The 12,528-nt window shown below is 34.9% G+C and overlaps 1 protein-coding gene across 1 annotated transcript; it reads left to right on the top strand.

Moving 5' to 3' along the window:
- The first annotated feature begins 8,059 nt into the window (after positions 1–8,059).
- LOC128225683 (uncharacterized) lies at positions 8,060–10,715 on the top strand. Its single transcript, XM_052935595.1, has 3 exons — positions 8,060–8,476; positions 8,762–8,925; positions 9,398–10,715. Exons 1-3 carry the CDS (start codon positions 8,060–8,062, stop codon positions 10,560–10,562), a joined length of 1,746 nt encoding a protein of 581 aa, XP_052791555.1. The 3' UTR covers positions 10,563–10,715.
- The last annotated feature ends 1,813 nt before the right edge of the window (positions 10,716–12,528 follow it).

Genomic DNA, 12,528 nt, shown 5'->3' with positions numbered 1-12,528 from the left:
TGCACATGGTGTACTCATGTGTTTTAAACAGATATCAATGACGTAATTGTGTAAACACGCACCTGCCTAAATCCGCACTGTCGTTTATCAAAATCCATACTGTATTTAATTTTTACGAAAAACGCGGCCCTAGGGTCTAACTTTTTTTTAATTCTTTACCAATTTAACAAGAAAGACCATTGATGCAAAGCATCAAAGGGCGCCGTTTAATAGTTTAAGCATTTGTTATATGTTGAAAAACAAGGAATGTCAAGGCCAACAAGCATATTATGGTGCATCGAACTGCATCCATGAAATTCTCAAAATATTTGTAGTATTCTGCTTAACAACATAGGCTAAAGCATTGAAATTGAAGAGTTTCAAGTTGAACATTTTATTAGGGGTGTGGTACATTAATGAACACGACAGAATTTGGGTGCTTGTGCACTGTACTTTTTGTCATTGCCACCTATCCATATACCAAGTTTTATTTTAATACCATAAGTAGTTTTAAAGCGGTGCGGGGTGATACAGGAATACGTGAAATCCACTCAAAACGTGAAATCCACTCAGAACTCAGTTATTTTAATTAATAATTTTTTTTGTATACATATTAGAAAGTGCCTCATGAAGGGTTTATATTTCAAATTTTATTGAAATTGGTCAAAAAATAAAGAAGTAAGAGCAATTTTTCATTTTTTTTCCAAAAATAGATCGGAAATCGAGGTGAAATCCAGATTCCGATAAGTGAAATCCACTCATAACTCATTAATTTTAATAAATAATTTTCTGTTTTTGTATAATTATTAGAAAGTGCCTCATGAAGGGTTTATATTTCAAATTTTGTTGAAATTGGTCAAAAAATGAAGAAGTTTGAGCAATTTTTCGAAAATAGATCGGAAATCGAGGTGAAATCCAGTTTTCGAGAAGTGAAATCCACTCATAACTCATTAATTTTAATAAATAATTTTCTGTTTTGTATAATTATTAGAAAGTGCCTCATGAAGAGTTTATATTTCAAATTTTATTGAAATTGGTCAAAAAATGAAGAAGTTAGGGCAATTTTTCGAAAATAGATCGGAAATCGAGGTAAAATCCAGTTTTCGAGAAGTGAAATCCACTCCTAACTCAGTTTTATTAATTAGTAATTTTTATTTTTTGAATACATTTTGGAAAGTGCCTAATAAAGAGTTTACATTTCAAATTTTATTGAAATATATCAAGAAATGAAGAAGTTAGAGCAATTTTTCGGAAATCGAAATGAAATCCACATTTTGACAAGTGAAATCCACTTTTTCAGACGTGAAATCCACTCATAACTCATTTCTTTTTATCAAATTATTTTTTTTTTGTTAAACAAATAATTGAAAGGGCTTCATAATGGGTTTATATTTCAAATTTTATCCAAATTGATCCAAAAATAAGAAAGTTGTAGACCTATTTTGAAAAAAGATCGGAAATCGAAGTGAAATCCACATTTTGACAAGTGAAATCCACTTTTTCAGACGTGAAATCCACTCATAACTCATTTATTTTTAACAAATTATTTTTTTGTTGAACAAATAATTGAAAAGGCATTATCATCGGTTTATATTTAAAATTTAAATGGAATTGGTCCAAAAATGAAGAAGTTAGATAAATATGTTGAAAATAGATCTGAAAGCTAAGTGAAATCCACATTTTGACATGTGAAATCCAATATTTGGGAAAGAAATCTACTAAGTGTAAAGAAATAAATTCAATCAAGTATCTTAATATTAATACAGTAGTAGTTTGTGTCTTTTGGTTTGTTTTTTCTGTAAGTAACCACTATCCAATATATTAGTTCTATAATATCGTTTAATAATTACTCTTGTCTTTGATCTATATCTATCAAAGACGAGGATCACGACTCTCACGTGCCGTTACTTTCGCGCCTTTCGCACTTAGCGGTTAAGGTGATACATCAAATATCCGAGAAAGTTGACATAACATACTCGGCGGTAAAATTAAAGAAGTTTAGTACAATGGCAGTAATTATTTTATGCCGAAAAAGAATTTGAGAAGATATGGTAAGTATAAAATGTATCAGAAATGGCAATTGTCATTGCTATGTTTTTATTTTTTATGCTATGAACATGTAGTGTTGGATATACGTATTATTTGATATTTAAACGGATAATTAATTGTTTCTGTATATTTCTGCTGTATTTGTTCATAAAATGGGAACCTTTCCGTGTAGTGTCTGCCTTGAGGCATGTGCACTTGACTCAATTTATTGTGATAATTGTAAGTTGTGGTGCCATCGTACATGTTGTCAAATGGGCAAGCTTGAGCTTAAGTCTTGGGACCAACGTCATCTCAAGTTTGCGTGTATAAAGTGTGCTTGTGTCGGGGATGAGTACAACTACACAGCAGCACTGAATCTGTTCACAGTACTGTACTGGGGATAGCCGTATTGTGTACTGAGGATAGTTTCAAAGTTGAGAAATGTGTCCTGGTGATAACGTGTAAAATTGAAAAAAAATTGATAGTAACACAGTTAATATACAATACACATGTACATGTATGTCTATTTCGAACTTTCAAATAATCTGCAAAAAGTGAGAGTACAATTTGATGAGAAATTATTAAGCAAACTTTAGTTAACAATGAGTTTGATCCATGCTCTCCTAAATAAACGTATATATGCTAGCTGCCTGCTTAAATATCAGGGTTGGTCACAATACATACTGTCACTGAAGTGAACGAGTAGAGACTATTATTTTGTCCTAAGTAACAGCAACATCGACCCAAGCTTAGAAAAAACTTCACGTGTTCCAAATTTGATCACAATATCTCATTCCTTACTGATGACTTTCTGTGTACAAAAACGTACTTACTTGATTTACAAAGCAATACTACATCTATGAATAGCAAACACCACATAAATTCTACGGCCATATGTTTTGTGTTCATCAATAAATCAGATAACCGGCGTATTTTGAATATTCAGATATTTGCGACTCGAACGTTGATGCTTGTGAAAAACACATCATGGTTAACTAATCTGTATGAATGAAACAATTTTAAGTGCATACAGATAAAAAACAACAACATTTTTATTTTTGCTCTCATCCCTCGATATGGACAGCATCGTATAGGTAAATGGCCGTTATCATTTTAACATTCTCGTTATTCTAATTACATCGTTACTATCCTCAGTCCACTTAATAGCTCTCCCCTGTGCAGTTATTTATTTGCTTCATCTATCCCCAGTTCACCGCAAGGGCATCAAAAGGTACGAATATCTCCGTAACAACAAAACATTTCGTATTGATATCTTACACATTACTAGATAATGTAATTGCAATGAATTCGCTCGATTCAGTTTTTATTCTTATTTTCAATTTGTTGATTTATGTTTGAAATCGTACCACATAAATGAACATTTGTGAGCGATCATGCAACTTTCGGCGAGAATTGGGTTATTATACAAAAGAGGAGACACATTTCCATCATAGTCGTATATTGCACAGGGTCAAGTTATTTGAAACTCTTCGATTTTGGTAAATATATAACCATAAAATACAAAAAAATGTTAGAAAATATTCCATGTGTCAAAATTAAACGCTTATCGATTTATCACTTTTTGAGCTATATCCGGTGTCCGTTCCCTCACAATGAGGGTGAGGAATCACGTGACTTCAACGGGGTTCTCACATATGCCACCACGGTTCAAAACCGATGTAAACAGGCAAGAGAGTGACAGTAATTCCTAAATATTTTTTTGAGAGAAAAGATAGCAAAATATTTCTTAACCTATAAAAGACTATGTTATTTTCTGCTTCTACACGTGTAAACTATTTTAGATTTGCTTTGATTTTAACAATGCATGCCTTGGCCAAAATTTCAACTCGAAGGAATTTTGTAGAACGATGCTACGCTGTGCGCGCCGTGATTCTGTGCATATTAATATTTGTACATATTTCTTAGTCATTTGTAATAGTTAAGAAATCAGACATGCGTTAAAAGTTATGTTTGCTCATTACTTTCATAAAACGTTCGTGAATAAGGTTTTTTTCCAATAAATATCGCACTTTCAATAAATGCTGTCGTAAACGTGAATCCTATATGTGCTTCCGTTAACGTGAACTTCTTCACATCTAAATAATTCTGGCTATGTTTAATCGGTATAATCGGTATGCTTAACAAACATGTCATAATATGCTTATGTTATTCTATTTTATAGTTTGTATTGCTCTCTCATTTGATACACTAAAATGGAAGGCAAAATACACTTCAGCCAAAGTCGTCCCATGTACGTTCCAAAGTGGAAGAAATTCAACAGACAAGAAACAATTACATTCAATAACAAAATTGCCATTCCTAAAGGTTTATTATAAACCTGCCTACACTTCAGTTAAATCCCTTGCTTCGAAAATGGTCAACTTATGGTTCTCCAGAAGAAATCAGGAACTAATAAGAAGCACTGACAAAGAAATTGACTTACAATGAAAATGACATTCCCTCGCAAGATGATAATGTCATGGTATTTTGTGTAAGAAAGGTTCATCCCAACCCGAGCCAAGCGTGTAATGCGGAAAAAAGATTTACAACGTTTCCACATTTAAAATAATACCATATCAAATGCATTATGTTTCCAATTTGCTACAGACGACGGTCTTCAACAAGGGAGGCAATTATGTGATGACAAGAGTAATTCATTACGGGTATTTTTTTTGCATACCGGGCGTGTGTTTCCGTTCATGTGACCAGTGCTGGAAAACCCCGTCTTATACCCCCATGTAAGATGAGTCACGTGCAACAACGCGCTACTTCTTATTTCTTTTATTGTGTGGTTAATGAAAAGTATATTATGCCATTTCAATAAAGCGAAATCAAATATATAAGTATGCAAGACTTTAAATTAAAATTGAAAATAAATAATCATTAACACGCGATTTTTGAGGAACTATTTGACGTCAATAGTGATTTCAAATTACTGGGCTTTATGACGTCAGTAAACAACGTCGCACGCGCGTTTCGGTGAAATGTACAAAAGTTCGTTTTCTACGTCAATTTTTCCACAAATTGATAATTTTAGATATGCAAGAAAAAATATCAATTATCTTTTTTCCGGTCCGGATAAAAAAAAATCCAACCCTCGGCCACACTGCGTGGCCGGTAACTCGGCAAGCCTCGTTATCGGCTTACGCGTGTGCCCTCGGGTCGAATTTTTCAATCCGTACCGGAATCACATGATACATACTTATAATCTTTAGCCATGAGCATGATAAGGATGTCCAGCATGGCTAAATATTATAATATTATAATCTACTTAGGTGTGTGTGTGGGGGGGGGGGGGGGGGCGGAGAGAGAAAAATTGATAGGGTTGACCCCATAGAAGAAAATATCACCAACCAGACACCGTGAGTGGAATCACATGCCTCGAGTTGTGATAATGAAGTTTCATAGTTTATTCTTATACATAAAGGCCATAAGCCCATGAACATACATCAATGTTATTCATAATATATTTAATTAAATGCACTTCTATTAATCGATCGTAGGTCACAATATATATAAAAACACGTATATTTATACTAACAAGGTACTTTCGAAACACAAATTGAACATAGACAGTACATATAGAATACAAAATAACCATAGTGAGGAGACAGTGGTTACAAATATCATTTAAATTAGTTATTTTACATCATAAAAACAGGAACTCTGAATTCAAGAGCCTTGTGGATAAACATTGCTTATTTCCTTTGAATAGTCTTATTTGTATTTGTTAAGGTTCAACAAGTTTGGTTATGTTTGGTCTATTTTAATAGTATTTATGTATGTATTGTCTTCTTAAATAACTAAATACAGTACATTCATCAACTATTTAATGGCAAACTTGCCTTTGTCTTTCAAATATAGATATAGGAGTATGTTTGTGCCATCTACCGGCCTTAATTTCTTACCGGTGTGACGAAAGGTTAGATCTCATCAATGCTTTGCTAAATTTAACTATATTTACATCACACAAAAATGGCTGTAACTTACAATCTGCGAACAATACAAACGTTTTGGCTCTAGATGAATTATGAACTTCAGCAAACCATTTTTGTACATATACATTTTTAGTCTCTGTTTCAGTTCACATATAAATATATATTAAAATATTTTATCATAGGTCAGAATGGTACTGTATAGCAAAATAAATTTTCTTAGTACACATTCATCAGCATTTAATCAACGAATATTCAATTCAAAAATGCTATGTTTAAAACAGCTTCGTAAGAAATTCAAAAATGGTAATTGTCTTAAATAACAAAAATGCAAATGAACGTTTGTTTAAAGGTTTTCCTAAGCTCATTTAACATTTTCAACACGAAACAAACTTTTATAAACGAGGCTCTTACTGAATAATAGGATTTTTTTAGATCCTATTGTCTCACATATTAAAAAAGGCGGCCCGCGAACCTTCTTTACCCTTTAGTTTTAATTGCATTTTTGGCCCCAAATATTTTCTGACTTGTGCGACGAATTGTACGCACGGGCGTATTGTGCGTAACGGCAGTTACGCCACTGCCAGTATTACGACAGTGTCGCCAACATGTCTGGAAAATATCCTGGGCTCAAGGCTCTCGTGCGTGAACGTTCGCCGCGCGAAAATTTATGTGCATTGCAAGTAGCACTGCTTGAGTCTAGCGTTTGTCCATAGTTCGAACATTCCCTGTATCCGAACTATGATGGCAACAGTTCAGGACATTGGATTCGTGTTCAATCATTCAGCAAAACGTCTAGCAGCGTTCCAGCCTTCTAGTGACGTCGCAACGAAAGAGGAAATGAACCGGCACACTAAGCTTCGTTCGTTATGTGAGACACGGTGATCCAGTCGTGCGGACGCACTCGAAACGTTCCAAAATGCGTTCCCCGTAGTGATCCGCGCACTTGAAACTCTTAATGAAGACGGAGACGAGAAGGACGGCCAGTATTTGGCCGCTTTACTGCGTTTTGAATTCATAATCTCACTTGTAGTGGCGCAACACATATTGGGTACTACCGTGAAGCTGACAAATCTACTTCAGAAGGAAGACAATGATCTATTAAATGCTATTGAAGAAACAAACGTCATTGTCAAATTGTGCAATGACGCGAGTGCTGATCCTGATGTGTGTAATGGACTGTACATACAAGCTCAGGCTTCGACATTAAACCATCAATGCCAAGAAGAGTTGGTCGACAACAAAACAGAGCAAATCCTAAGGTGCAAACAGGATCTGACTACTTCAGAATAGCCTTGTACAATGTCTTCATTAATCATTTATACAAGACAGCGGTTTCCTGAGAAATGAAGACAGATACAGTGCACAACATTTGTTGCCTTCAAAACTGGACATTCTGCAGAACGACATGCTGCCATCAACTTATATGCTGCTTTTTCCCCTGATCTTAACGAAACATTTGACACATTTAAAAAAGAAATTGCACGATGGAAGGTCAGATCGAGCATCGCAGACGTAAGTCCATCTGGACTACAAAAGACCCTCGAGCAGACCAACAAGGACCTGTATCCTAGCATATTTACAATATTCGAGGTTCTTCTTACTATGCCACCTACATCAGCCTCGTACCCCCCTCCCCTAGAAAGTGGCCTACACATATATTTTCGTCAAGCTACGCCCCTGTAGTGCGCGTCACGACTCGATGTCAGACGAGTCACCCGCAAAAACGCGCCTCTTCTTATTCCTTTTAGTGTATGATTTATGAAAAGTATATTATGCATTTATAATAAAGCGCAAACAAATATATAAGTACATGCAAGACTTTTAATTAAAATTGAAAATAAATAATCGTAAAAATCGCACGCGCTTAAATTATGTGAAATGTATAAAAGTGCGTTTTTTACGTCAATGTTTCTACAAATTGATAATTTTAGATATACTGTACAAGAAAATAATATCAATCATGTTTTTTTCCGGTCCGGATCGGCAAGTCTCGTTACCGGCTTGTAAACGCGCGTGCCCAAGGCATAATTGTCCTTTCCGATAACTTGGTTACTTCCCCTGATTTCTAAGGGAGGCTACTCCATTTCCTACTTCCGGGGAATACATTTTGCAAGATGGCCGACGTAGACAATGAGATCACTGGGGCGTGTATGAATAACAATGAGTTGACACCATTTAAGGTCGTCGATTTGAAAAGATACCTTGCGAACCGGAAATTGAATGTATCAGGTCTTAAATGCGAATTGATTGAGAGGATAAAAGGCGCATATAGACTTTCTATAACTGACAAACGCGTGCTGGAGGAGAGAGATCGGGAAGAAAGAGAGAGAAGAGCAACCGAACGCTTTATCCTCCCATGTGGCGAGGGTCTTCCACCGCCATCAACACTGAAGGCATGGAAGTCCACTATTGATCTGTTTCCTGCTGTAGAGGAAAAGGATATATACAACTACATTGTACTGAAAAGAGACTCGAAACGTCAATTGAAGGCGAGGACTTATTATGTGGACGGACATGTACAGAAAGTTGAGGTATGTCAAATAGTGAGTTTATAATAAGTCTGAGGCTGTTTTTTCTGCCATGTTTACTTCATCTAGTTATATAATTAGCTCAAGGGGACTATTTTGACTTGGACATAAAAATAATTTGGTGTGAAAAATGTACTCAACATTTTTATGTAGGCGGGGCTAGCCACACTGACTATATACTTATCTTAATTTTAAAAAAAATAATGTATTTTGTACAATTTTCATATGTTCTATGATGTTTATTTATTGTCATTTAAATTAAAATATTATTTATAATTTATTCTTCAGGTCCATCTCATAAGCGAAGAGTGCAGCCACTGTTATGTTCAAGCTTCCGTGCTGCCATCATTTCCAACTGCAGACAAAAGAAAGTCACCAGAGTACCAACCCTGGATCCTTCTGTCGAAAGTGACTGGCTGCATACACTCCGCGTTCTGCAACTGTCCAGCTGGGTAAGTTGAATTAATTTGTGATAAATCAAAGTCTCTGATCTGCATTGATGAAAGGTGTCAAACCCACACACGCTAGGCTATTTTGTCAGTATTATCAAATACTTAAACTTGGGGCATTCTTCAAACTATTTCATATCTTCTTATCAAACTTGGTACACTTGTTACAAGAGACAAAAAAGCACATGTTATAACTGTCATAATTTTGGCTTTCATGGTTAGCTGAGTTTTGCTATTTTTTTCTGAATGAAAGAACAGGCGAGCTTATGTATTGATTCAATGAACTCCCTTCACCGTGTTGGTGTTTACTTATGGCACTGTTTGTGTTTTGTATGTTCATGGCCTACCAGGAAATACTAAGTGTAAAATACTGTGTATTCACCTCCATTTTCAAACTTTAATGTTTTGGAATATACATGTAAGTATAACAAGTAAAAAGGCACACATGTAAATGAATTTTTTTATTTTCATCTAGTGAAGGTGAATGCTGCAACCATATTGGTGCCCTGCTGTATGGACTTGAAGACCTGACGCGTAAAAAAACCCTTGCTCCAACATCCAAACCCTGTGCCTGGAACAACTTCAGCATGCTGTCTGCACCACGGAAACGTAAGCTGTCGCCTAGGAAATCTGAAGATCTTATGTTCTCAAAGAAGAAACTGTACAACGTGTCAGTACGTAAAGTTTCTGTAAACAAAAACCATGAACTGAACTCTATCAATGGATGCACTGTTAACATTGACAGATTTAGGCAGAAACTGGTTGGTTCGAAGTTGAATGTAGGCTGGTTAAAAAACTTTGAAATTGAAACAACTGAAAATGAACCAGATCTCCCTGTGTTACATTCTGTGCCATTCAACTACCATGATAGTGTAAACTTGAGGGACAGTTCTAGTAAGACAGTGTTTTTGGATCATTTTGACTCTTTGAAGCAAAGCGCTGAAGAAATTCAATTAACTGAAATCTTAACAAGGGGCCAAAAAAGTGGGAAATGGCAAGAGGCCAGAAAAGAACGCCTAACAGCTTCAAACTTTGGCAGCATCTGTCGTAGGAAAGAATCAACTGAACCTGACGGACTCCTGCGGCAGATGTTGTATTCCAATTTCACAAGCAAGTACACAGAATATGGAATTAAACATGAGAAGGCTGCAAAGAGAATGTATGCGAAAGCAATGCAAACTGACCACAAAGGACTAGCAGTTAAAGACAGTGGTCTAGTTGTATGTGCCGACAGACCCTACCTTGGTGCCAGTCCAGATGGGCTTGTGTTCTGTTCACATTGTACAGAAAGTGTTGGTCTGGTTGAGATTAAGTGTCCTGCCTCTAAGAAATGGAGGATGCAAACGCCTGAGGAATGCTGTGAAGACAATGATTTTTTTTGTCAGTTAGAGAATGGCAAGGTGTTACTCAAGGAAACACACAAATATTACTACCAGGTCCAAGGGCAGATGGGAATCACCGGGAGGAAATGGTGTGATTTTGTAGTTTGGACATGTGTAGGTCTTTCTATACAGAGAATTGCATTTTGTGAATCATTTTGGCTGAAAATGTTGTGTCAACTTGACAGATTTTGCCTTGAATCATACATTCCTGAACTGTACGCACAACGTGTTAAAAGGGGAATGAGTCTGTTCAATTGATTTGTACATCGTCTAGTTATGTGTTGTTTATACATGTACATTTGAATGATCAATAATGGCAATTTATGTGAATATCTTGTTTGCTTTCAGTTATTTTCATAACTATATTCAAAATGAAACTCCAAAATGACTGTATTGTTACTATAATTTGAAACCATGAATAAAAAAGTTGTAAATCTAAATTTTGGGCAGTATTTTGAAAGTATGTGTACTTTTGTCAACATATTGTGATTATGCGATGCTGTAAATCTACTTTAATTATTTCCTTGTTTTATGTTTGACCTTTTCTACTTTTCCTTTCCATTTATCTAGTTTTCAGGGATGTATTTCTGAGCTTAATAAATGGACATATGTTTAACCTTTCAAGTGTGTTATTATTGCATTTTGTGTGCAGGATAGTGATAGCGTTTATATTGCCATTGTTTAAAGAAGTAGCTGAGTTTTACTCTAAAACAATTGAAGATGTTCAATTGAATATTGGTTTGCATGTAGCTACTGCACGGCCCATAACTCAAGACTGTCGAGTTGTTCTCCTTTTCTGACTTGCTAATTAAAAACAACAAATGAGTGTTACTTTCTTATGTTTGCAGGGTGCAAAACTTAAAGGGGCTATACACCGTGTGATGAAATATCGAAAAAAAAAAGAAACTTGTCAAAAACTGACATAAACTTGGTATCAATGTGTACAATGCATTGAAACTAACTAACTGAAGTACCACATACCGTAGTATACAATTAATTTATTTTCGCATTATTTTTTCCATATTTCTCCATTAATTTTTTTTTACTGGGTATGTATACCTAGTAGAATTCATTCTTATGCGTGATTTGCTAGTTGATGATATCATGGGATATAACCAAGTAAGGTATATTAGCTTAAGCATTCATATGGTTTCGGATAAGCCTTCGTAGCAAAGTGGATACAACACTGGACAGCTATTTTGGTGACACTAGTTCAATCCATAGCTCAATTTTCTTTTACATTTTGGTATTTCTTTACCATTATCATATCAGAAGAGTAAAACATTTTATTAAATAATTTGTCCTGAGATTTGTTACAGAAAAAAACTTTATTGGTGCCAATCTGGTGTACAGTCCCTTTAAACATTGGGACATATTTAGCATGGGGCTAGTTTTTTTAATCTAATGTATCTTAAAGTTAACATTTGTCGGGCATTTCAGTTTGATCTATGGCACTCTTGCCTATTCTTATTTCCACTTAGTTCAATTATGAAACTGATATGAAAATGGTTCATACTGAAAAATCCTTTAAGCAATTCAATACTAATGATTTGAAGTACGTGGTAGATCAATTACACATGGCAAATAAAAAAAAACTCATTTCAGAGCCAAACTTAATAAGTGATCTTTGACTTTTATTCTTAGAAATGTTACAAATAATAAAACCACAAAATACAAAGCAGATGTTTCACAAACAAAAAATTATATCAATAAATTGATCAGTTAATGCATACATGTTTCAAATCAAATCTTGAAATCCATTCACATGAGCATATTTCCTTATCCATTTTTGTCAAACCTGAATCAAATGTGTAATCTCATATGTTATCATATAACTTGCTCGAAAAAATGATTTTAAAACAAAATTGTAATTTCATTGTTCTAGTTAGAAGTATACAAGTTTTTATCCCTAAATCTAATGCTTGATATATACAAACGCTTTCATTGACACATGAGTTATTATTGAACAAGTGGTGGCCATAGATTTGTCAAATATGTGCATATTTTGAACACTTTAGAAATTCTCCTTGACTGTGTTATAGGAATATTGCCATGCAATATTCGAAAGTTCTTGATTCTCTCCATTTGCCTTTCAACATGTATTCGTAAACTTGCAATATCTTTTGTAAGGAGAACCTCACGTTTAGAGAATTGTTTTCCTTTCTGTTTAAATGGTGGAATAATGAGATGAATGCCTCTTGGAGTAGTAAGGTCTGTAATAGTG

The sequence above is a fragment of the Mya arenaria genome, chromosome 1, assembly GCF_026914265.1.
Source record: "Mya arenaria isolate MELC-2E11 chromosome 1, ASM2691426v1".
Taxonomy (NCBI): Eukaryota; Metazoa; Mollusca; class Bivalvia; order Myida; family Myidae; genus Mya; species Mya arenaria.
Note: the sequence above shows the minus strand (reverse complement) of the source record. Positions and strands in the feature narration are given on the sequence as shown.

Coding starts and splice junctions, on each gene's coding strand:
- LOC128225683 (XM_052935595.1), top strand. CDS start 8,060: ATGGCCGACGTAGACAATGAGATCACTGGGGCGTGTATGAATAACAAT. Junction 8,477..8,761: donor GACATGTACAGAAAGTTGAG/GTATGTCAAATA, acceptor TTTATTCTTCAG/GTCCATCTCATAAGCGAAGA. Junction 8,926..9,397: donor TTCTGCAACTGTCCAGCTGG/GTAAGTTGAATT, acceptor ATTTTCATCTAG/TGAAGGTGAATGCTGCAACC.